The sequence below is a fragment of the Ciconia boyciana genome, chromosome 5 (assembly GCF_034638445.1).
Source record: "Ciconia boyciana chromosome 5, ASM3463844v1, whole genome shotgun sequence".
NCBI lineage: Eukaryota > Metazoa > Chordata > Aves > Ciconiiformes > Ciconiidae > Ciconia > Ciconia boyciana.
The window spans coordinates 68,184,494-68,209,303 of NC_132938.1; the positions used below are offsets into that span (position 1 = coordinate 68,184,494).

The window sequence follows — 24,810 nt, forward strand, 5'->3', positions numbered from 1 at the left end:
TGGCACGCCGACAGACGGTATTGCAGCCCATACCCAAGCTGCATGCTCCAATTTCCTTTGCGTGGAAACCAGGGCAGAGGAAAGGAGGAGGAGAGGGTTGGTGTTTGCTTAGGTCTCACCCCATATGGCCGTGGGATGCAGCTAGACCTGGCATGTGCAAAGCATTTCCGTCGTACAGACATTGCCTGTATCGACCAGAACATCCTTGTGCTATTGTCAGAGCGCTCTTACAGATTCGTGAGACATGACCTCTCTTTGCCAAAGCTGTGCTGACTTTCTTCCCTTATAGCATATTTATTTATCTATTAATGATCCTCTTTCAATCGTTTTGCTAGATATAGAAATGAGACTTACTAGCCTCTGGTCTCTTGAGTGCTCCCTCCCCACTCCCAGACCCATTTTAAGAAATCAGTCACGTTTGTCACCTTCCACGCCTTTTATAAGGGCAATTTAAGCAATAAGCTGCACAGCACAGTTAGTAGTTCAGCAATTCTGTATTTAAGTTACTTTACAGCTCATGGATGGATGCCATCTGGTCTTGGTGATTTATTACTATTCATTTTACTGTATTTTTTTTTTTTCTTTCTAAACCCTCTTCTACTCACACTTTAATCTGAAACTAGTTCTCACACTCACTGAAAAGGGAGACTGGTGCAGAGCCTTCCTGGACTCCTTTATGGAGAGCACTGATGCAAAGATTTTATTTAACTTTTCTGCTGTGGCCTGATCTTTCTCAAACACTTCTTTTTTATCTTGATCATCTGTTGGCCCAGTGGATGTTCTGGCCGATTTCCAGCTTGTGATGTGTTTGAAAGGGTTTGACTGTTAGTTTTTATGACTTTAGCATGAAGACTTGCGCGATGATTTTACATGTAACTTGGCATAATTATGGTCTCTTAGTATTGTCTCAGCATGACTTTGGGACATCCACAAGCCTTTTGGGAGGGTGTCTTTTCACTTCTCTCGAGGTCCTTGACAGGAAGGGCTGGGATAGAGAAGTCGTTTGTTCCTTTCAAGTGTCTGTCTGAACATGGTGCTGCTTTAATCTTTCTGCACGTCAGTGAGCTGTTTGGTGGCATCTCCAAATGCCTTTCATATGCATAGTGCTTCCTTTCGCTACTTTCTGTATAGAGTTAAATATTAATGTTCCAGATTAAAAGAAAAATTAGGAAGTAGTTTCTCTAAACTGGTATGAGAGGAAGGCATGCCTCGGTTGACTTCCAGAAAATGCCAGGCTTTGCATGACAGCATGAGCAAAGTCTTGATTTCCGAGGCATTGTTGGCACAAGAGGAGAATTGCTACTGCATGTGGAATATAGCAGTGATTTTGCTGATGAACCACTGCAAGTGACAATGAGCCCTGGCATAATGGATATATAAAACAATACCAAATGGGCACCTTTTCTGGCTGGTGATACCTTTCTCTGATGAACTTTAATAGAGTATTTATTGTCATGTGTACGTTATCATCACTTATTATTGAATGTGGTATTGAAAAAGCATTTTGGTAAAGGCATAATTATGTATTTTCTCATTTAAACTGTGATTTGTCTCTTTTGGAATGCAAATGCAAACCAAAAGAGAGTATTTGGTGTCAGCATTCTGCTAACTGCGTAATTAACTGTTAATTCCAGCAGATACTTGGGGTTTTTTGCTATTGATGTGCTTGGGATTTTAGGGTTATATAACTGGTTGATTATTAAGTCGGATTTTAGCACAAGTTCTCTGTTACTGATTGGGAGCTGAAACTCTCCTTTGGCAATCGTTATCCATGAGCTGTTGCCAGTTGCTTTGTTGATAGGCATATAACAGGAGGACACTTAGCTGAAACTTTAAAGCAGCTCTAAATTTCTTAGTATCCTGGGGTCCTTGTATCCTGAGATACTTAGTATCCTTAGTTACCTGGGATTGTATTCTCCAGGATCACCAGGAGGACTTTCTTGGGAGAAAACTAATTTTCAGAATTGACTCCTTTAAGTTCAGTGTAAAAATTGCCAAGTTTGTATGTCTGGGTGGCTAAAGCCCACAAAATACCAGCTATGTCTGTAGATCTGTTTTATTTGTGAAATGACCTTCCTTGTCTGATTATCAGTGTTCACCATTGGTGATCCTTGGTCTATTCCCTGTTTTGTCCTGGGTTCGGCAGCTTCTTCTGCCAAGGTCATTGCTGTAGTGCCAGTGCTCCCAGTTATGCAGCCCTCAGTCTGCAGCATCCCAGTCACCTGGAGAGAAGCTTGTTGGGGTTAAATGTTTTACTTTGGTAACAGTGGGTTTACACGTTCATGTGGTAGGTTTGGTGGGGGGAGATCATTACTGAAGTACTTCTCTTTCAGCAACTTTTGGAGCAGGAAATCTGTCTTTTTTGCATACTATGCTTCCTTGCAGGGAGCAGCTTTCTCCTGTTGCATGTCAGATACCTGCAGGAACACAGCAGCAGGAGGCATCACCAGGACCCTCGAGCCAATTCCCTGCTGCTGCAGGGATCTCACCATAAAACCTCCTTATTTTCAAAGTAGATGGTAGTGCCAAGGCCTTGCTGCTGTGTCAGATTAATAGGGCAGAGGTTTTTTTCTCCCCAGTTTCTAGGTAGAGAGAAGAAAGGCTGACTATCAGTAGTGACTAAAGTGAGGTAGGACAGGGCAGAGGGATTTGGGGGCAGCAGGAGGAGCTGAGGTGACATTTGGTGGCAGGTCTTGCAGCTTTGCTTTAAGACATTACTGCTGGCACCTGCCTGCCTCTCTATGAAGGAGCGAGTACATGGGCAATAGCTGCATCAGGCAGTTCAGCGGTATCAGACAAAATGGCCTGGGAATGTAAGAGTGTGCTGAAAACCCAGGCTGTCACTGGGGGCTGAGGCAATGGCACGTTGTTTTGTGGCCATTCCTGGCCACAGGTTTTTTCCCTGGGCCTGGTACGAGGACAGTGTTTTCCAGCAGCACGATAGAGCAGGCAGCCAAGAGATGCAATGATGTAACCTGGCTGAGATCCACCATCGTTTGTGTAGGCAGCAGGGTGGTCGTCTGAGGCTGTCACCTGTATGCTACCTCTAGGCTGACACTTTCCTGGATAAACCACCTAATTTCCAGCCTATGTTTATCCATGGCAGTTTAACCAACTGCAGGGTAATAGTTGAATTCTCTGTCCCTTGCTGCTTAGGGAGAGCATCTGCTGCCTTATCAGTAGGAGGAGGAGGTCTCTGGTGGTGCCGAAGATGGGGTATTTATTTCTGCTGGCTTACTGACAAGTTAAAGGAAAAATGGGCATGACCCAGGTTTTTCTCCAGTAGAACCTGATGACAAAACTGCCATTAATTTCAACAGGATTGAGTGCCTGCATTTGCCATTGATGCAAGGTAACGTATTTTTTCCTTCCTGGAAGGAGATGGCTCTAAAGCTTTAAGAGTTGAAGGCAGTGTGTTGAAGGGATTACGTTTTTGTCTTTTTCTGCTGTGGCTTGCAGAGTGAGGAGAGATTAGAAAGTGCTGAATAAGAAATCAGTGCTGAATGAAAAGTCACAATTGAATTTTGCCTGAATTCTGCATGTATTTTGGCTTGGATTTTGATCAGTGCAATAACTTAATGATGCTGCTCCAGTACTGCTGACTTTGGTTGCATTTGTAATGGCTTCAAGGTGGGAAACAGGTGTCTGGGTACAGTCCATTGAGCAGAATGATGCGCAGTCTTTCCCAATGCCACCGCACAAAAAGCAGTGGAGTGATTGCCCCTTTGCACGGAAGAATAGGTTCCATTTGTGCTCGGTAGTGTCATTCTGTTCCCACCGTTCTTCATGATGGAGCTGTTGAAGTGGAATACTCCCTCAAGAAAGAGTAAATTGTTGTTACAATAATATGTTTACTTTTCTTTCCCCAAGAACCTAAAAACTTTTTCCAGACAAGTGAACCCCTCCTAAGCCAGGTAAGATAATTCAAGCCAAGGGCTTTTCTGATGAGATGGCTTGAGCAGCTGAACAAGGGACTCTGCAATTCCATGTCCCTGGTCTGTTCCTCCTTTATCCACAGCTTGCCTGCCTTGCCCCAAAGGTTTCTGGTGATGTTTCACTCCTCTCTCTGCCAAGTTCAAACTGATCCCTTCTGGCATGGTGCAAAGCACACCTTGCTTTCTGAGGTTTCCAAACTGGTTTTGACCTTCAGACCTTTGGCAGGTTTTCTTGTTGGTTTGCATTTGTTTGGTTGGTTGGTTGGTTTGGTTTTGTTACAGTGTAATGTACTTTCTGAATTCCCCTGAAATAATTTTAAATGATGGACAGGCTTCAAATGGGTACAGGTTTTAGTCTAGCAAAGGAAAGGCTCTTGATTATAAAATTGGAAACCATTATAGGGGGAAAAAAAGTAAAATCAGGAAACACAAAGAATATCTTTGACATCAGACTTCTGCTATGAGCGTTGTTTCGTCTTTTCCTAAGTCTTTTCTGAGCTGCAGAGGCCAAGGGACTAAGTCAGCTGCACATTTGTTCCTCTGAGGTGCTGTGAAAGGGGATGCCTTTGCCCAGTTTTTCTTGGGATTATCAGCAAGCCCCGTGAGTACTGATGAAACTTCAAAACACCCACCACACCTTTCCCTTTCTTCACTTCCCCATCTAATTTAGGAAGATGCCTTGTGCTGTGGCTTTGAATAGTATCCATGAGAAAGTAAATAAAGCATGGTATCAGGTTTGGTTTGGGGCCGAGTTTCGCCTGTGAGTGAATATTCCTTAATGCGTGGGTTTCTCTTTTTGGGTACGGTCAGTTGAGTTTCAGTTTCCATTCTCAACAAGGAGATTTACGATACTAGACTTTATGATGACTTCATAAATTATAAGTTACTTATTCATAACAAGTTGTTTCTGTACAACGTGCCTGTAGTTTCACAATTTTTGATGTGGCTGTTTGGTTCCTGTGGAGGTCACGTAAGGGTATTAATGAGATATATGACTGGTTTGGTATTTAGGATGCCTTGTCTTAAACAGTTTCCTTAAACCATCCTTGCTCCCCCAGTGTGACTGCTCAAATCCTACATCTCTATTGCAGTTGGGTGGCTCATCCCTTGGTGATTTGGGGCATCTGTTCTGTTTTGGCCAGGTGCTCCAGCCATTTGCCTCATCACTTGCCCCTGTGTAAAAGGATGGATGCTTCCACGGAGTAGGGGTACAGGAGGAGCTGGGTTGGTTTGCCACTTTCTTATCCATGTGCTCAGCTCTCTGTGGGTAGATGTTGAGGATGAAATAGGCTGAGGTGTTGGGCTGGTACCGCAGAGCTGGTCTCCATGCAGCCTGCCCATGGAAGGAAGATAGGAGATCTGGAGTCAATTTGGGAGTAAGGGTGGCAGAGATGAGAGAGGTTAGGACATAGTGATTGCATGGGGTTAGGGAGAGATCCCAGATCAGGTGGGGAGAAAGAGCAGGCGAACTCAGGGAAAGTACCAGGGGGTCTCTCGACTAGGAACACGTTTCCTGCGGATCATTGAGAGAAACCCAACAGCAGGAACAAAACGCCTCTTCCCACTGAGGTGGTTGAGGTGCCTTGGAGGGCTTCGCCAGCAGAGGTACCCACCTCGTCTTCCTCCCACGGGAAAGGAGGGAAAAGCAGTGGCAGTTCAGTTCCGGTAGGGATGTGGTGAGCAACTCGGTGACCTGTTAACACAAGGTACCTGTGGCCAAAGAGGCTCTGCAGGAGCAGATGGAAATGGGGCAGAGCAGTAGCTGGGGGGAATGGGCTGGTTGCGGCCGCTCTGCCTGCCCTCAGTGCTGCGGCTGCGGGAAAGGTCAGGCAGAATGTGAGCCGGGCATTAAATTAAGCCTGTAAGGAGACACTCGGGGAACTTAAGATGGATTAACTTAAGGTGTAAAGTTTAAAGCGTATTATTATGAAGGAGGATTAAGCTAAACTGAGCTAATGACACCACTTTTGAATGCGTATCCACACAGCGGATTCGGAGCTTTACTTCCGTGCCTTTTATTACTTAAATGTACTTACCTTCTTAAATGTCCCCATAAAGATACATGACCTTATATTCCAGATCTTCACATTCTCCATTTTCCATGTTGAGAAGTTTATATGCTGTGTCAGATGTAGAACTGGGTTTGGTTGGTTGGTTTTTGCCCCCCCTTTTTTTTTTCTTAAAAAAAAAAAAAAAAAAAAAAAGGCAATGGGAGGCAACATAAAAGTTTGTTTTCATTTTTCCCCATGGTGGTAATGGCATTTGTGATGACTTGATGGTATTTACTCTTAGATGAGGCATTTGGTAAGGAAGAAATAACTTTGTTCATGTTATGTTGACATGCCCTAATTTCTATGTGCCTCATCTCTTTTAAAATATGAGCCATTTCTATTGCTTTATTTTGTTGTTACTCTCATGGTATTGGGATATCTGCGATGTCAGCATCTGACTTTTCCAAAAGCTCTGTACCCTCTTATTTTACACTGTGTGGGTTAAAAATCAAATGCAAAGTTGAATACTGTAAACTCCCACAAAATGCTTATCTTACATTAAACAGAGTAATGAATTAACTAACATAATTTGTACTTAGTAATAAATTGTAAATAAGTAATAAATCAACTGAATTGATTTTTCAGGAGGGAAACTGATTTGAAATTACAGGTTTGCTGTATGTTAAATAAACTACTTAGTAACTAGTTCTGTGTATAATTTTATCTGACTACAAACAATGCCATCAGGTTTTCCTTGAGGGTAAACTAGAGATCAATACTTGTAAGTAGATAAAAGACTAAATATTTAAAAGACAGACCAAAAAAAAACCCCAACCAAAAAAACTGACTTTTACTAAAATCCTTCTATTTAGGCAATCATATAAAAGCAAAACAAATACAAAGAAAAACATAAGAGAGAAAAAGTAAAATGTCACAAAATGTGCAATGCAATGTAAAAAAAAAAAAAGGTTTTGAGTCAGGATACTTTTAGATTAGCTGTCGCATAGAGTGTTTTGCCACGCTGTTTAGTGAAAGCATGAGAAACCTGAGACAAAACCTCAAAATGTTTCAGTTTATTTTCTGTGGGGCTTGTGGTATTGGATGAAAGGTCTGATGCTTCTTGTGTCTGTGGCGGTCAAACACAGGCAGGGATGGTGGCAGCTGCTTTATGTTCTGAGGCTGGAGAAACTAACTTTGGTGTCCTGCAAAAGTAATAATGGATATAATAGACTGTTGTTGTTTTGAACGCTGCTAGTCTTTAGCAGTCTGCAATATACCTTAAAATGTTTTTTTTTAAATACAAATGTCCCTTATTAATCATTTGCCTTTCAACTTCAGTACGTATCCCTCTGAGCCTCCTGGGAGAGGTCAATTAGGAACCACCATTATCTGTGTCCTAGACCTGGGTTTGGTAATTTTGGGAAGAGGGAGGGGAGCAGGACCAGCAGGAGGGAGATCTCTCTCTGGGTTCTTTCAGGGTCTTTTTCCCCAGCTGTCTCTGGGTCAGCTCAGAGGTGCCTGCAGCTGTTTGGCCTGTGGGCAGTAACAACCCATCAGGCAGGAGGACCTCAGTTTAGGGTGATGTCCCTGAAGAGGGGTAGGCTGAGTCATGCAGTAGCCAAACGTGAAGGAGACCCCATCCCTGGCATACTTGGTCACCCATGCTAAGGGCACATCCAAACACCAGGAGAGATCCAGGTGCTGCTGTGCTGGGTTGGCCGCAAGCCTTGGATGCTGGCCACCAACCTCAGGCAGACCCGGGGCTGGAGTGGGACCCCCGGTACAGCAGCTTCAGAAATGCCCATTTGTGTGTATCTGACGTCTTTTAATTCTGCAAATCCTTTTCTGTTTCACCTGATCCCAGTTACTCAGGGTCACTCTGTGTGCGTTCATAGCACGCGACCGGCATTGAGTGTGCAAGTGGCATCTGTAAGTCCTCTGCAGCGTGCGACCCGGGCTTGTGTGCTCGTGCCTGCATGCATCCAGGAGCGGAGGCTGCTCTTCTCAAACAGAGGGCCAAGTGGTATTTCAGTCACCATCCAAAGCATTCAAATACTATTTTCTTCTATTTGTTTTCTTCCCTGCAGTCCATGATGCATAATAAAAATAAATAAACATGGCATTACTACTACTATTAAATTTAAAAAAAAAAAAAGAAGCTGGAAGTTCTTAGTCTCAAGAAGAGGGTGGAGTGGGGGAAAAGTGCAGAGCCCATATAACAATGGGGAGTCTGCTTTATTAGTATTAAGGAGGAAAATAAAATCTGCTCTGGCAGTAGTGAAATAAAACACCAGGAAGATTACGTCAGTTTTTGTTTGCACACAGTATGATTCTTCTCTTTCACCAGCCAATTTGTATATTTGAAAAGGCAGTTGCTTGGTTAAAATAATTAGCTGAACTTCATCCAATTCCCCAATTATGTGAAAAAATGTTTGAAGAAATACAGACAATTGTTGTTGAGCAATTAAAAAAAAAAAGTAGTGGTCACTGAACAATTATAGCGCCTTGTCTAAATACCCACATATATATCGTAGTTTCAAAATGAGACAGGCAATTCTCAGTGACTCTTTGTTGTAGCTGTTGTGGTTTGGGATAGGGGCTTTAGAAATATAGCAAAATCCTAGCTAATTCTGCCTGAAATTTGTGCAGGACAGGTTAGCCTGGGGTTGCCTCAGAGAAGAGAGATAGGGTCTGCAGCTAAATGTATCAAAGTATATTTAAAGAAAAAAAAGAGTAAACTGGATACAAGTCATGTATCCTTATTATTTTATGATTTAACAGGCAAAAATCTGTATTAATGAACGAGACTGTCTTATATACTCCTTTATTCCAGACTATTTTAGATGATTATTTTGGGAAAAAACATACAGAATTTTTGAATATTTCAGAGAATATTTCAGAATAAGAGACCATTGCAACAATTTGACTAAGAATTCCCTGTAGAAGGTCCAGTGTAGTATATTAACAAGAATTTCGGCAATGGGGAAGTAATTTCTCCTTGTTGTTCCTACACTTTCATCCTTGGAACTAGACCTGTTGCATTTTGAGGAAAAATTTTAAACTGGATGTTAGGAAATTTTACTTCACTGAAAGGGTTGTCAAGCATTGGAACAGGCTGCCCAGGGACGTGGTTGAGTCGCCATCCCTGGAAGTATTTAAAAGACGTTTGGATGAGGTGCTTAGGGACGTGGTATAGTGGTGGTCTTGGTAGCGTTAGGTTTACAGTTGGACTCGATCTTAAAGGTCTTTTCCAACCTATACGATTCTGTGAAAAGCAGTAATCGGAGTTTTTGAAATGGAGGTTACTTGGGAAGGATGCACAAGTGCTGCTGGCTGAGGCAGTGGTCATCCCAATCGTTTCTTAACTTCAGACACCTCAGTAGACGTAAAGGCAGTAATATGAAGTTTTATTTTTGTTAAACGACTTCCCCATTTTCCAGACCTGCCAGCGTGTTTTTATGGGACTGTTATTCAGGATGAGAAGAGTCAAGATGTCTGCTGGCACGGTGGAAATCCCTGATCCCCTGGGCCCTGCTGGCTTGTGGACCTGACCGTGCACAGTGGGCAGCAGCACTCCTTGCCATGGGTTTTCCTGTTGTCCGTGGCTGCAGGCAGCCTTGGAGGCTGCTGGGCTGGGGCCAGGGCTGACCGCCCCAAGTGGTGCGGGCTGCAGGTGTGAGGCCGTCAGTCCTCCTTGGCCATCCTTTCCCCCAGCTCATCTCTGCACCAGACACTTCCGAAACCCATTTCCACCTGTACATCAACCGATGGGGGATGTATAATTTAAAACGTGCACGCAGTGGGTTTAGGTTCCCCTATTGCACCAGTTCTGACCGCTCCAGCAGGCTCATTTCCATCAGCCAGAGCAGAGCTGAACAAGCGCTGACAATTCAAACACATTTTAAAACATTTTTGCCAGTTCATTAACATCATCACTGTATAAAACTCAAATTACATTTGTTTTTGTTCCTTTTAGTGGGGTGGATGTTAATGCTGCCTGTAGTCTGCTGGGTAGTGAAGTGAACTCAGCCATCCATTGCAGATGGTGTAGGAGTTGAGCAAGGCGATGCCCAGGTCCCCCAAAGCTCACAGGCAGTGGGTTTTTCTGCCAGCACGGGGACCAGGCAGCCCTCCGGGGCTGGCAGGGCTCCAGCTTCATCTCTGTAGTCCCCAGCTCCCTTACCTAACCTGAACTTTGCAGCTGCGGTGTGTCTTACTGCTGCCCTCTGCATGATCAGTGCTTGGTTTCCAGGTCACGCCTCACTTTCCTCATACGTGGGCTGCCCCGTGCACGTTGCACTCTCCCGTATTTATCCTCTGGATTTTCTTTCCTTCTCTTTGCAGGGAACGGATGCGCCAGTCTGCTATGTTTGAACTGTGCCAGGGGATGCACCAGATCAGTCTGCAGTTTTTTCGCTTGCAGCTTAGCTTTGAGGAGTACACTATAATGAAAGTCTTGCTGCTGTTAAGCACAGGTAAGTTAGATTCATGGTTACATGGGAATACTTGAAAATATTCCAATTCACAAAGAGGTGCAATGATTTTAACTAATGTGACAAAAGAGCCAAACTGTTTCCAGCAGGGCTGCAGGAATGAGCCTGGTTTTATCTCTTGGGGTTTATCTGCAGATCTCACTCTCCGTTAGCATGGGAACTGTCTCTGCAGTTTGAATGTGTCGTGTGTTGGAAGGACAGGAGTGGCCGGGCAAAGGGCTTTGGCTGCCCTCTCTGTACGGGAACCACTCAAGCCGGCCAGGCGTGCCAAGAAAGTGCAGCAGCTTTGGGGATTGGAGAGAAATCCCCACTCAACACTCAAAGCCACCAGTTTGGGTGACTTAACGTCACCTTCAAGATCAAAAGATGTATGTTGCTTGTACTGCAAAATGGTTAATTTTCCAATGCCAAGTGAATTGAGAATGGTAAGCCCTTTTACAGGGCTCTGAAAGTTTAATAAATGACAGTGCACGCTTTATTTTTCTCTCGAGCGTCATGCTTTGAGTTTTCTTAAGATACGAAATTACATCTTGGTGTTTGTTACAGCACTGTGTAGTAATTAGCAGATCTCTTGATCTTATCTTACTGAAAATACTGAAAAACTCCTGTCCCAGAACAATTGTATAAATACACCGGCAGTTTGTACATTACTTTTCCATCAGTCTTGATGAAAAAGCTAATTACCTGTAAACAGACTTTCTTCTATATGATCATGCTCCTTTTTGTGGGATCCACTCAGTGACATCATGCTGAGATAACGCATTAGCTCGATTGGTGGGCATTCGTGATGTCACTTCAGTGAACTCACCGGGCAAGAATTCCCCCAGCAGAAGGAGGCTGGATGTGGGGGCATTGCGCAGGGAGAGGCGGAGCAGGAGATCAAAGGGGCCGCTGCGCTTATTCTGGCTTTCACTTGCAAGCTGTTGGCAGCAGGACACACGCTGGAGGCTGCCAGGGCCGGGGGCTGCCCAGGCTCGTGCTGCGCAGAGTGTCTCCCATTCGGCGGCGAGCGGAGCCCAGCACACCCTTTGAGATCTTGCTGTCTTCTCCTATCACCCCATCTTCTGCCCCAGCAAGCTGAGAGAAGAAACGAATGGCAAGCAACAGGGGTTAGTTGTGCAGCACTGGAAGGCAGTTATCGCCGAAACCACTAAAGGACGCCAGAGCGGGCTGATGCAGCGGCAGATTTAGACACCCAGGAGCCTCCTGAGTCCCCAGCCATGGCTCGGGCACGTTGGCTGCAGGCAGAGTTAGGTGCCTACGAAGGGATTTGCAGCATCCAGCAAAGCTGAGTGGCAGCCCCTTCAGGCGAGGTGGTGGGACGGGCACTTTCTCCCTGTCTGCGGTGCCTTTCATTCAGACCTCGCCCATCCCACCCAGCTGGTAGCTCTGTGGTTTAAAGTACTTGCCTTTGAAGGAGGACGTGAAGCTGCAGTTCCCATCCCGGCTGGAGGGGATTTGGAGCCACTAACAGAAACCTCCTGGGGCTGTAAGTTTTTTGGGCTCAGCTGTCTGTCTCCCTCCCTCCCGTTGAAGCTGTTCCAGCTCCCCAGGACAGGGAGAGATGCCGCCGGTTTGGGAGGGCTTTGTGTCCCAGCCTGTGGGGTCTGACCCCTGGGTCCCACTCCACCGAGGATTCAGGAGATGGTCTGCTGGTGAAACTGGGACTGTGGGGAGCTGATATGCTCCGGGATAGCCCTGGGGGTTAAATGGGCTTTTTTGAAGGTTGTCACTCATGGTCTTTCCAGAAGCAACTAGCAGTGCTTAACATGGATGTGCTTGGGGGGGGTCTAGCTCCCAAAATGTTCTTGAGAGTGTCTGGATTGGAGATCTGGCTCTGCTACTTTTTAATCAGCCCTAAAAAGGGAGAATCTTTAGAAAAAGAGCCTAAAGGCATTCTAAAAACATAGCAAAATTTATTTAAGCTAGGTATTTATTATTCTACCTTTCTGAGAGTGTTAACTAATGACTTGAGTTATTGTGAGAATCTGCTAGGCGAGATTAGACTGGCCAATTAACTTCAGCTAGCTGGGTCCCTTTCAAACGCACACCACAATCACTAGAAAACCTACTAAAAATAGTTTGTTTGGGGAGAATTGGGATATTTACATTAGAGAGAGGAGAGTGAAATGGAAATTAAGACAGTGATAAAACCCAGAAAGTGTCATGTGAAGGCAGCAAACCTGGTTTCGAATGATTGCACCTTGATACAACCTTATGACAGAAAACACCAGGTTTGTTTTCATTTAAAATTTTTTATTGAATCGTGTGATGAGCAGAGTACAAGTTATTCTGAAACTTTCATGATGACCACATCAAGGAAGTTTCACTCCATTTACATGTGGAAGAAACCACACATTACAACTCAATTGTTTTCTTGCTTTCCACAGACTGTAGATTTTGGGAGCTTGCCAAAAGCATTGCTGCATTTAATAAGTAAAATCAGAAACACTGGGCAAACCTCCAGAATTTCATGTTTTGCTTGAGTTCTCTTTATTTGTGGTCTTTCTTTCTTTCTTAATAATCTGGCTGGGGTGATGGTATAATAATTTTCAGACAGAACAGTAAAATGCATAGTAGTAGACAAAGAAAGAGTGGCTCTAACAGTTGTTAAGCAGCATGTAGGAATACAGGCCTGTAAATATTAAAGGAACTGTAAAGCCTGTGCATTTTGTGCAAGGACCACAGTATGCTCTGATGGCTTTATTCATCTTGATTCGTGTCTCCGTATTCATTCAGCTTGCACTGAATTTGTACATCTGTTCCAGATAGTTTCTTCTATCTGTCAGCTGACTGACTGAGAGATTTGGCATCTAGAATTTAAAAATTAAGTATTATGTTTATGTAATATATAATACTTACCGAATGGTAGGCAGGTTGGTGCGTTACCTCCTAGACTTTTTCTAAAGATTCCTCCTTGTGCCCCCTTCCAGCACCTGATGGTCACAAGTCCTTGCTGCTCATGTGGTGGTAGAGCTCCTCCTTGTTTTCCATTGCTAAATTGCTCTGGTAGATACTGGTGATAGAAGATACGGGTGCTTTTTCTTAAAGCTTCTACTCTGGAGCCATTTGGGTGGTTGTTACATGCTTATGATGTGATTGCAGTGGGATAGAAGGCAGTTCACGGGATTTCAAAGGGAAGGGAACAGATGAACAAGACATTTCTGTCAAGATGTTAAGTCAGGGTAAGCTAAATTGGAATATCACCTTTTTTTTCTTTCCTTTTTTAACAAGTAACTTCCCATTTAGCTTGCTCTGACATAGATTTCTGGCTTGCTTAGAAAATAAACTCACTCCTGTATAGTGTAGTATTTTATTTTCCTTCTGTGGACTAGCATTAAGAGATGCAGAGTAGAAAAATATTTGATGGTTAAACAGTATTCAACCAATCCAGGTATTAAAACACCAGAACATTTTGTGTAATGTTGTTAATAACCTCCTTGGGGTTTTCCTAGAGATCTGATCCTATAAGCCATTCCTGTTTGGGGCAGAACCTGTTGGAGTGCAAGGGTATTTGCTTTTGTAATTAGCCTTGTTGATATCAGTCACAGTAAAAAGTATCAGAAAACTCTACTTTTAGTCCATTTGTGAAATGATCCCTCTGGCAGATGGGAACTTCAATAGGACACTAGAAATACTCGAAACTTTATGTCGTGGTCAAACACTGGGTCAGGATGCCTGTTTGGAAAATAGTATTCTGTTTCATGCAGAATAATGGCTCTGTTTGTTCTAGGTGTTATGCAGATGACATTCAAAGACTAACATTCAAAGAAATTTTAGATGTTACTCGATGCCATAAAAATGTGTCACTTGGTCTAGCATTTCTGCACATAACAGCTGTAATTCTGTACCTTCCCCTCCTCTGCCAAGTGTGGGGAATCATTCAAGAACGATAAATCACCTCTTCAACTTCTAAAAAAATATCCTTGATCTATCTGCCTTTTTGTGTGTGTGTGTGTTTGGGTTGTATTAAAAACAGTTTCAGCATGAGGTTAGCATGTGTTGTATTTCTGAGATGTTATCTTGTCCTCTGCCACAGCTTCTGCAATCACAGATCTGGAGAGGATGCTTGAATCACTTGAAAAATTGTATGATGTTGTTGATTCCTTACCAATGTCTGTTAAATTATGGACTTTGCTTAAAAATTTAATTCTTCATCCATTAACTAGTGTAACTTTTTAAGTATGCACATCAAAAGAATAAGCAATACAGTTAATATTAATATAAGACTGTCTTTTCAATGACAGTTCCCAAGGATGGTCTCAAAAGCCAAGCTGCATTTGAAGAAATGAGGGCAAATTACATTAAAGAACTAAAGAAGATGGTAACTAAATGTCCAAGTAACTCTGGGCAAAGCTGGCAGAGATTCTACCAACTGACTAAACTTCTTGACTCCATGCATGATGTAAGTATAACTCCTCAGGGAGTGGAGACAAGTTAAGCAAAAATCTCTCCGTTAAGGTAAACCAGTAGTCTTTAATTGTGTTAACTAACAGGGAGAAAAAAATTAAATTCTTTTTAAAGGAACATCTGAGAGAAGTTGTTAGACGAATTTAAGGACAACTGCCAAGTAAAATAAGAAAATATAAGTCATTAAGGGCTGGGTCCTGCTGCCTTCTCCTATGTTAAATAGTAGTGTGTTCCTCCAATGATTCACTTAAGCTCAGTAGAGCTATTAGTGGGGTCAGAGGCTCTTCAGCAGGAGAAGTGATGTTAGCTGTGACCCTAAGTTAGACACAGCACGAGTGCGCCACGCAGAGTATCCCGTGAGTCGCTTCTCAATGAAAGGTGCGAGATTAGTGTCGCACATCTAACATGCCTGATGTGCTAATAAGTGTTGAATTAATTTGGTGATCTTTTACAGCTGGGATTGTAATAATGATGACTTGAAAAGGTGTATTAAGACCTTGGAGCTATCTTGGGTATTTGAAGCTTTATTTGAGCTTTTCAAGTACAAGATTCACTGTATTGTTAGGTTATTTCTACCGCCTGTCTCATTCCAGTGTGAGGTGTTTGTTTTACGTGCGTCAGGTGTGAGATATGATGAATGACATGGGAAATGAAAAGTTTAGTCCCAAAATACCCAGGCTGCTGGTGCCTCAGCCCAGAGTGACTCTGAAGGGTTGTGGTATGTGCCTAGTGCATGAGACCAGCTTGCGATTTCAGAAGGGGTATCCATAACCCCTGTTGAGCTGTTCAGTTGGGAGCAGCCCGGTTCTAGCCAGTAAAATGGTAAGTGCAGAGATTTACCTCTCCAGATGCTTTGAGCAGCAGCAGGGCTGTATCTCCACGCTCTCCGTAACGGAGCCTGGAGTCCCCACAGAGGAAGCCAGTGACCCAGCTGTAGTGGTCTCCTCAAGCTGAGGGGTTTTCCCCAGTGTCCCCTGAGAGTGCCCTGGGCACCAGCCCCTTGCCTGGGGCCAGCAGGGCTGGCGCCCATCTTCTCTGAAGCTGCACCGCAGTGCAGCGAGTGACGGGAGACTCATGGGGCCAGTGGGAGCGACCTTTAGTCACGTTTGGGGACAAGAGAGGAGGGGTCCCATGAGCAGAGGCTGACACCCAGCAGCACATGCTCAGCACCTCCCAGTAAAAACCGGTAAACTGCAGCAAAGGAGAAATGGTCCTACTCCATCCTGGGTGGGCAGGGAAGTAACTGTGCTGCATGAAGAACCTACAGCACTTGCTTTCAGAGCCTGCATGTAAATGTACTTCTTTGTACTCGACTTAAATTTCATTTTTTTAGAGACAGTACAGTACAGTGCACTTCAGGTCAAATCTGTATAAGAGCCTGAGGTCTGTTTACAGAACGTACATATGGAATTATTTTTCAAATATTGTTCTGTTGTTCATTAAAACATTGCAAATCTTAGTGGGAGGCAGGGAGAGTATTATTAGTACTGCAGTAATAGCTCATTCTTCAGAGATCGGGTTTCACTTGCTCCGTGCCAGCAAAGGAAGTTGTAGTGTTTTAGTGGAAAGAAAGGGGATGGATGATAAAATCATTTGCAAGATATTCACATCTGAACCTCAGGGCAGCATAACAAACCCCTGCATTTATGGAGTTTTCTAATCCTCTTCAGAATAGGCAGTGTCTATGATTTGTTATTTAAATGGGTGTGTTAGTGTGGTTAAGGTGACTGGATGACAGACACACTTACTGAGAATGCTACCATGTCCTACAGACATTTTCCAAAACACGGCATTAACCACTGGGAGCTGAACTAACCAGAGGAAGCAGACTGCTCTTGCATTTTATTTAATTTTTAATTAAGCTATTTTTACATTACTTTTGTTTTAATAGAGCACTTTCTTACAAAGGACTTTCTTTAAAAAGTCCCATTGTCAGCATTCTCTGTTAAAAAGGCCGGTTGTCTGCACAACAGTGCTTCCTTTCAGAGATGATATTGGAGACTTGTTCAACAAAGGCATTTGTTTATTTTTTCTCTTTAAAACTGATTTTTTGGTTTTTGAAATCCATCAGAATAAATTTAGAGTGGTGATAATATTAATAAGAAGTGAGAATTATTCTTCTCCCCCCACTGCCTGCTAGTGCATAATTTCTCCGTTCTATCAATGTAAATGCAAATTTTCTGCTCAGTTCCTTAGTATAGGAGGAACACTTTTTCAGCTGTCACCTATGTATTTTTAACTTACTCCATTATAATTTTAGAGGATCAGAATATATTTGGTGCTGAGCAGTCTAACTGGAGCCCAATGTTTACATGCTGCTGTAGCCACAGCATTGGCATTTGCAGCACAAGCCTGAAGGGACTTGTGCAGAATTCGTGCTTATTCAGCCCTCCTGGTGCCTCCAGCTTTTCCATCAGAGCAAAGCAGCACCTCGTCATTCGTGGAGTTCGCTTTACCTGAGTGTAGCGATAAACAATAAAAAAAATACTGCTCCTTTGCACCTTCACTCTTGCTTTCATCGGCCTCATTTTTAAGTAGTCTTGCTGAGGACTATGTGAAATAAAGCGCATGGGAATATCAAATTGCAGTCTGCTTGGCTTATATAATATGAGGAAGAAAAAAAACCCCAAACAAGATGGTTTTACATTGCTCGGTATACTAAATCATTCATCCACACACTGAACATATGTGCAGGTAGAAAAGTGCCGAGGCAAGGAAAAAAAAATTTTTCAAGAAGGGCCAGGTAGGCACTTAGTATTTGAAAAAATCAGCAACTTTATTTAATGATCCATAAAGCCTCAAACCACCAAAAGTGCAACTAAAAAATAAGAGATCGAAACCCATCCCGAGCAGACAAGATAAACGGTTCTGCGCACGTGCGTGCGCACACCTGTACTTGGCCTTAGGAGCATGCCTGCAGGCTGCCGTGTAGTTTGCATCACTGCTGCCATGCACCAAAATGCTCTTTATTTGCATGATGCTGTGTGGAAGCAGTGGTTGCTGATACAGCAGGCGCTGGCTGACAGCCTCAGTCTGGTTACACAGCGCACCCTTCCTCTCCCTCGGCATGAGATGACAGAGAGAGGTAGGTTGTTGCCATTTACGTGCTATTGTGCTATGGCTCAGCCTTGCTTGAGTGGACGGACCCCAGTGTGGGTGTCTTCTGGGAGCACTGAGGGCAGCAACATAATCAACATATTTCCTTCTTGTAGGGATTGTATTTCTACTGTTGCGGCTGGCCTGCGTGCATCATTTCACGAAGCAGCGTTGTATGTTGAGAACAATAGCGTAGCAAGGACAACCAACCTCTCTACCCGGGACATAAAGGTTTCAGTCTTGTCCCCATGAATGGCCATGGGCATTTCAGGGAGAGATGCATATGTAGCGCTTGGATGTAGGTGAACTGCGTTATGTGATCAGACAAATGGCATGCAGGAACATTAGAAACAGATGTACTACACATGGTATCAAAAACTTCATTTGGATCCTTCTCAACATCTCCTGTTGGCTTTGGCAGGAAGGGTTGTGTCTTGCATGGCAAGCCTCATTTCATATAGAGAGTGTAGTGTATGGTTAGGCGGTTTGCAGAACAAAAGCTGAATTTGGTTTCAATCTGGCTGATACTAAACAGACTTCGAGTTAAGAGGGCTTTTGTTTCAATGCCATGACATTAAACCCTAATGTGAACCTTCCCCTTGTCTTGGCAAGGCAGAGCACTGCACTGTCATTTGCTTGTTGATATTTTCTGCCAAACGAAAATAAATTCTTTAAGGCTCATGCTGCTGAATAATTAATTTTTTATGGTTCCTGAAGGGAATACTTTATAGCTGAGGTGGATCTTTCCATAGGCTGAGCGCGCCAGAATTACACTCACTGAAAAAGCTGACAGTGGGAAGAAGGGCACAGATCCTCGAGGGGCAGGTTTGCAAGGCATGCTGCAGTGGATGCAAAATGTGCCTCTGCAGGTGCTTAATCCCACAAATATGAAACCACAGATGAGCCCCTCAGCTGTTGCCAACACCTTTGGGTGCACTTACTCCTGCTACTGATCTGCCAAAGTTGTGTCCCACAGCTGATGAGCTGTTTGGAGCCTTGTTTTAGTCCCAGTGCCTGAATTCTCAGAGTAGGCATTTTCTCTGTTTATTCAGAGGCTATCTCCAGTCCCTACTCCTGGTGTGGCCCCTACAAAAGCAGCAGCAATGTAAGAGTGCGCATGGGTGTGTGTTGCAGCAGCTAATATGCGTCCGTCAAGTGAGAAATTGATTCCCAGCTCCCTAATGTGGGCAGAGGCTACTCTGAGGGTTGTCTTGCTCAGTTTGTGATGGTTGGATCTCTTCTCCTTCACGTTAATAGGTGTTTGGAGGAGGAGGGCAGAACCCTGCTACTGTCAACAGAAGAGCAAGGGAGACTTGGCTCAAAATTTACCCTGGCCAAGGGCTGAGGATGCTTCACTGGTGTGTGATGCTGTGGGTTTGCATGCATGCATACAGAATGAGTTCAACTCAGGTTCCTCCATGTCACGTCCAGGTGTCAAGTGCTATGGTTTCGGTGTGCACGTTTATGAAGAAAACCCGAAGAAATGAGTGCAGTTCCTAAATGAGATAAATGCACCTATCCAGGCAGAACTAGGTTCCACTTCTGCTCTAGTCAGATACTGTTAGTGCCTAATCCATATGCATTTTATCCACCTTTTACTCCTTGCTAGCGTGAGGTAAATACACTGCACAGGTGTAATCAGAGGCTTCATCCCTTGGACTTACCTCGTTTTCCCCATGTTTGTGGGAGGTTTTACTCTTTGGGTTAAGCAGCTAGGAATTAGCCACTGTGGCACCAAAGGACATCTGTACCTTAGAATCAGCCTATGAGCCATCCCAGGAGGGGAATAATTTACTTCCTGAGCCCTCAGAGTAATAATTAATTTACATCATGGGATTTTCATAGGACTGGGAGCAAAAGGGAATGTAGGGGTAATGGAATAATCAAGACCTGGCTGGCAATGGTTTTTTTTAACCTTACCAGTTGTGAAGCAGGAGCTTTGTATCCACTGCATGAAGGGGAAAAAGCAGGAGGCTGCGATAGTCCCAAACTCACCCAGGGCTCTTTGCTGCCAGGGGGAAGGAGGCTGGCTGGCCTTGGCTGCTGCTTCTCACCTTAGCAGGGCAGCAGGCTCCTGACTCCTGCGCAGTTTGAAACACGCAAGTTTTGAAAGCAAGAGGCAAAATACCGCTGCTCAGCTGATGGGCAGCAGCTTGTCCTTTCAGGGAGCCTGGCCGGGTGCAGGGAGTCACCAAGGCTGCGCAGTTGCATCGTGTAGAGCTGCGAGGTTGCCTCCTCCCAACACACACCCACTCTGTGCTCTGTGGGAAACGGGCAGAGACCCATTCCTGAAAGGGACAGAGAAAGTTTTTAGAGTGTCATTTTTATATGAGAACACTGAGGTTTCTAACAGTAATAGCTGTAGCTAATAATAGGAAGAAATTACTCAGCATTGTGTTGTTACCCTACTGCTGTCTTAATTGCTGTATCAGTAGGCTTAATCACAAAGATGCTCCTGGTAGAGAAGTGACTGTGGGCTTTCATACCACACTCAGAGACTGTGAGAGATTTTGAAGTCAGGAAACTAACTGAGCACAGAAATGTGCACCCTTGCAAATCAAGACAGTTCTTACTGTTTCTGGAAATACAAGGGCATGGTGCGATTGCCAAACTAAAATCAATTCTTTTTGCTGTAAAAATTCTGCAAGTGCTCGAAGGTCACTGTAACTGTATTAACTTCAGGGACTTCATTAAAGGATTCATTTTTTTTAATTATGAAGAACAGTATGGGTGAAAAAGTCCATTTTACAGAACCCCCACCCTAATAACAGAAAATGATGTTTGATTAATACTCCTATTTCTCAGAGGTGCTTAATACAGCATACAAATGCGAAGATTGATTAAGTAAAAATCTCAGACTTACTAAGACTGCTGTAGCCTTGAAAATGTTTAAACGCAGCACACTCTCTGTAGGGTAGCAGGGAGAGAAAGCTTCATAATTAATGGCTGAAGTGGTGAAGGGTTATAGCTAACAGATGATACACTTGCCGGCAGAAGAGCTGTCATGTCTTACAGCAGTCTGGGTGACATGGACGTGATAATTCTGACCTGTGTGTCTGCATCCCTGTAACCTAGCTCATTAATTTATTTAGTGGTATTTGTGCGCCCAGAGAGGCTGCAGTCTCCATTCTGGGAGATACCCAGGACCCAGCTGGGAAAAGCCCGGCGCTGCCTGCCAGGAGCAGGTGGTACCTGAGCTCCTGTCCCCCCGCACTGGCCTGATTCCCCTGCGTGCAGAGGGAGGTTTGCAATGCCGTCGAAGGTACCGAGCCATGTTTTCTTGCCAGCTTCGAAGAGAGCTGAACAGCTACCTACTAAAGTGGTAAGAAAAATGTCCTGGTTGCATCCCGAGGAAATGGAAATTATTTTAGTTGTGACCTTAACTGCACTGTCTGCGCTCTGCTAAGCTGTAACTCTTCGGAAGCCTGCTTCAGTAGCTGAAATAATCGGAGATTGTGAAAGTAAATACGTTTCTAGTCACTGTTGCACTGCTTGTGAAAAGAGTGGTGCTTTCATTCACACTGCTTAATTAGAGTTGCCTTTCACGCTGCTGTACTGGAGGAGGTGTCAGCATTTCCAATATAAACTACCAGAAGTAGAGGGTAAAAGCGGTCAGGTAAAATGTAGTCAGGAGTTCTTAGAGCACAGGGATTTCACAAGCCTTTGAAGAACAATCAGAAGTATATTTGATCTAGAAAACTCATAAGCCAGATTTAGAGGTGCTGGATAGCTTGTGTCACTGCAATGACAGAGCTTCTGTGTTACAAAAGAAAGCAAACTTTTTCATTTCCTTACTGAAGAGGGAGATTCTCTTTTAAAGCAAAAGACTAGCTAAATTATTTACCTGTTATAATCAAAACTATATCAGACAAATGTTGCTTGGGATGCAGAGGCAGGTACTCAAATTTCAAAATTAACATTGCATGTGGAACCTGAATTTTTCATCCCTTCAGTGCACCTTCATGCCAGGGCTGCTGGGCTGGTGGGGGGGGATGTTACCTTGAAAATGTATGAGAACATGCCTGCAGAAAGGAGTACTGCTCGTGGCTCAGTTCTCGGTCTTGCAGCCTTCTCTAGCTGACCTTATCATATCGTTTACATTTTAGTACCTCTGAGTTGGCCTTCAATCCTCCCACATTCATTCCTCTTTGTTTTAAATTAGTGCTAGAAATACTTCCCCAGCCCCAAAAGCCATGCAGCTTTTAAGGTTGCAGTTAAAAACATCCTGACCGCGGTCCCATTTTCCTTGTGACGCACGCGGAGCGCTTCCTAATACTGCCATTTTCTTAAAGTGGTTGATTATTGTCAAGTATGTTAAAGTTGATAACTTTGCTTAAGAAAGAGAGGAACAATAGTTTTAGGAGACTAAATAGGAATAGAATATATATTATCCTTAAGGCTCCAAACCCGAGTACTACATGATAGGGGGTTCTAGGTATTGTCTGTTAAATTGCTGTGTAAAGTTAACCGTTCTTCTCTGTGGTGAGACTCATAATGCTGTTATGATAGTATACGTGATCACATCCTGTTTTTCCCCCACTGGACTGCTAGCTCATTTATTGTATAGAATAGATTATGCTTTCTTCATGAATGTTGTTATTTTTCATTTCCCCATTTGTCCACATATTCACCAGACATACATATGTACTTGATACTACTAAAAGCTTGCTAAAGAGGCAGAACTAATAGTTTCCACACAGGCTTTTCTGTCATACCTATCTCACTGCATTCAGAGGCTTCACACAAGTGTGATGAGGCAGGAATTAGCTTGAATTGCACAGGTGAGCCATCAGCACAGCAAGGATGGTTGGCAGTGTGACAGAGATGACCCCAACCCCCTCACTTACATTCAGTGATGTGAAACTACTCGTGTTCAAGTTTAGGAAAAGCAGTATGTTCATCGGGTCATTATCAAGGTTGTGTTGGGGTGCAAGGCTTAGTTTGCTTAGGTGCTGGTATTTGATGACACAGGCAGAGAGGAGGTAGTGGCGATTATACCAAGAGACAGTTTCCTTCACTTTGTTTGGTTTTGTGTTATGTTTGGAATATTTTTGGCACACAGTACATGCAGAAACAACCTCCTCCGAATGGGTAAAGTAAACCTTTGAACATCAGCATTTTTTTCCCCTTGAAAACCAAATTATGTCTATGCTACTTATTTAGCAAGCATCTGTTTAATTAATTAGCATTGCCTCATGGCATGCCAGATCATCGGGAATGAACTAAGCAACAGCAGACAGACTCATGTAGTGCTCAATAGCAGAAAGTCATGTGTTCGAGTGATCTCAGCACTTCTCTGTGTTGTTCATAAATTGCTTATATGTTTGCAAGAACAGCTGTGAAAGTCCTGAAAGTAAGTAATAGGGTATGGTGCTACAGGATGGTAGTCTGTTGCTGCCTGTATTTTTTTTTTTTATTTCCTTTTCTGCCTTCCAGAAGTCCACTTTAATTTACTCTGTCTTTAACACGGTCTTTACTACAGAGTGCAGCTCTACATGTTAAGAATGGAAACGCCAAACTTCTGCTTGTGTAGTTTATCAAACACAAGTGGTTTAAGTCCTTTGTTAATTCCTTAAACAAAATTAAGCTGTGCATAACTTCCTAATTTTTAAACAGCAGAGGCTCTACTTTTTCTTCAGTCATACAACGCAGTAATTTGGTGAACTGCAATGGAAATTAATACGCTAACTGAAACCTAGATGCGCTTCATTCATGGGTGCCTCAGAAGCTGACTTGCCTGTGCCTCTTGACTGACTTGCATTGTGTTTTTCTTAAAGATTGCAAAGGGTTCCAACACACTGTAAGGCTTTAGGAGATTCATTTAGAACACAGCAACCAAAAAAACTAGTTTTGAAGTAACGTTCTCCTGCTACTAAAGGTCATGAACAAGTATTCCTCAATTGTATCAAAGCACTGTGTAAAACTAACCCAGCAAAGGCCTGCATGCGTGGAGGTTGAGCCATGAGATTACTTTGCCATGTTTTTATCATTAAAATAGAAGTAATTCCCTGAGCAGTGATGCTGGAAGAGGTCTTCTTGTCTTCACAGTTCTCTCGCTCTAATGGCGGTGTTGTTTTATAGCAAAGATAAGCTGCAGTTCGCAATTTTGTGCGGAGAAAATAGCACAAAACAAGAGACAAAACAAATTAAAATGCTCAAAAGCCAAAATTAACGTTCATTCTTGTAGTGTGATTAAGTTTCCCATAACATCTAGACCAAAACAAAGCTCTGTAACTGACAAATGAGAACACCACAACTTGAGACAAGGTAGAAGTCAGACTGAATTTATTGGTGCTTTGAAGACACATGGTATTTTCTCCCACACCCCAAAAAAGCTTATGGTACCTGTATGCCATTTAGTACTTCAGGTCGCATTCCTGTTACAGCTGGAGGCCACCTTTATTAGGATTACAAAATGGCTGTCGGTGGCCATTTGGGAAACTGTGGTATGGTTTCACCTGTGAAAACCCTTGCCACCCAGAGGAGGTCTGGTCCAAAGGAGTGCCAAGGCGCAGTGTAAGGTGCAGTTCTCTTCTGCTGGTGGAGGGGGTCCCACGCTAACAGATGACTTGGTACTTGTGGTGTTACAGAACAAAGCTTGCTTCTCTGTCATTTAAGAGTTAATTAGAAATTTTTATCTTCAAAAAATTCTCAGCATTATGCTTAATCTACTGAGAGAAAGCAAAAGTGTGCTGTTAGCCACCATTACAAAAACCGAGAACTCAGGGTTTTTTTCAAAAAGAAATACTTCCCTAAATATTGCCTCTATAGTTTAATGAGTAGTAAGCATAAAAAAAGCTTGGAGGGTGTGTATTAAAAAATGCATTTACATATAAATAGAAATGCTTTACCAGATGAACAATTTCATACAGACTGTGATGCTAT

General features: G+C 43.4%; 1 protein-coding gene across 7 annotated transcripts in view; it reads left to right on the forward strand.

Moving 5' to 3' along the window:
• Window positions 1-24,810, forward strand: part of NR3C2 (nuclear receptor subfamily 3 group C member 2) — a 218,701-nt gene that overhangs the window by 189,663 nt on the left and 4,228 nt on the right. For 6 of the 7 annotated variants that reach the window (XR_012042663.1, XM_072862470.1, XM_072862471.1 and 3 more), the window contains 2 exons: window positions 10,271-10,401; window positions 14,667-14,824. Coding sequence is in view for 6 of the 7 variants with exons in the window: in XM_072862470.1 (XP_072718571.1) it covers window positions 10,271-10,401; window positions 14,667-14,824 (289 nt within the window). In the remaining variant the exon portion in view is untranslated. The remainder of the gene's footprint in view (window positions 1-10,270; window positions 10,402-14,666; window positions 14,825-24,810) is intronic. The other variant, XM_072862473.1, reaches the window with a different exon arrangement.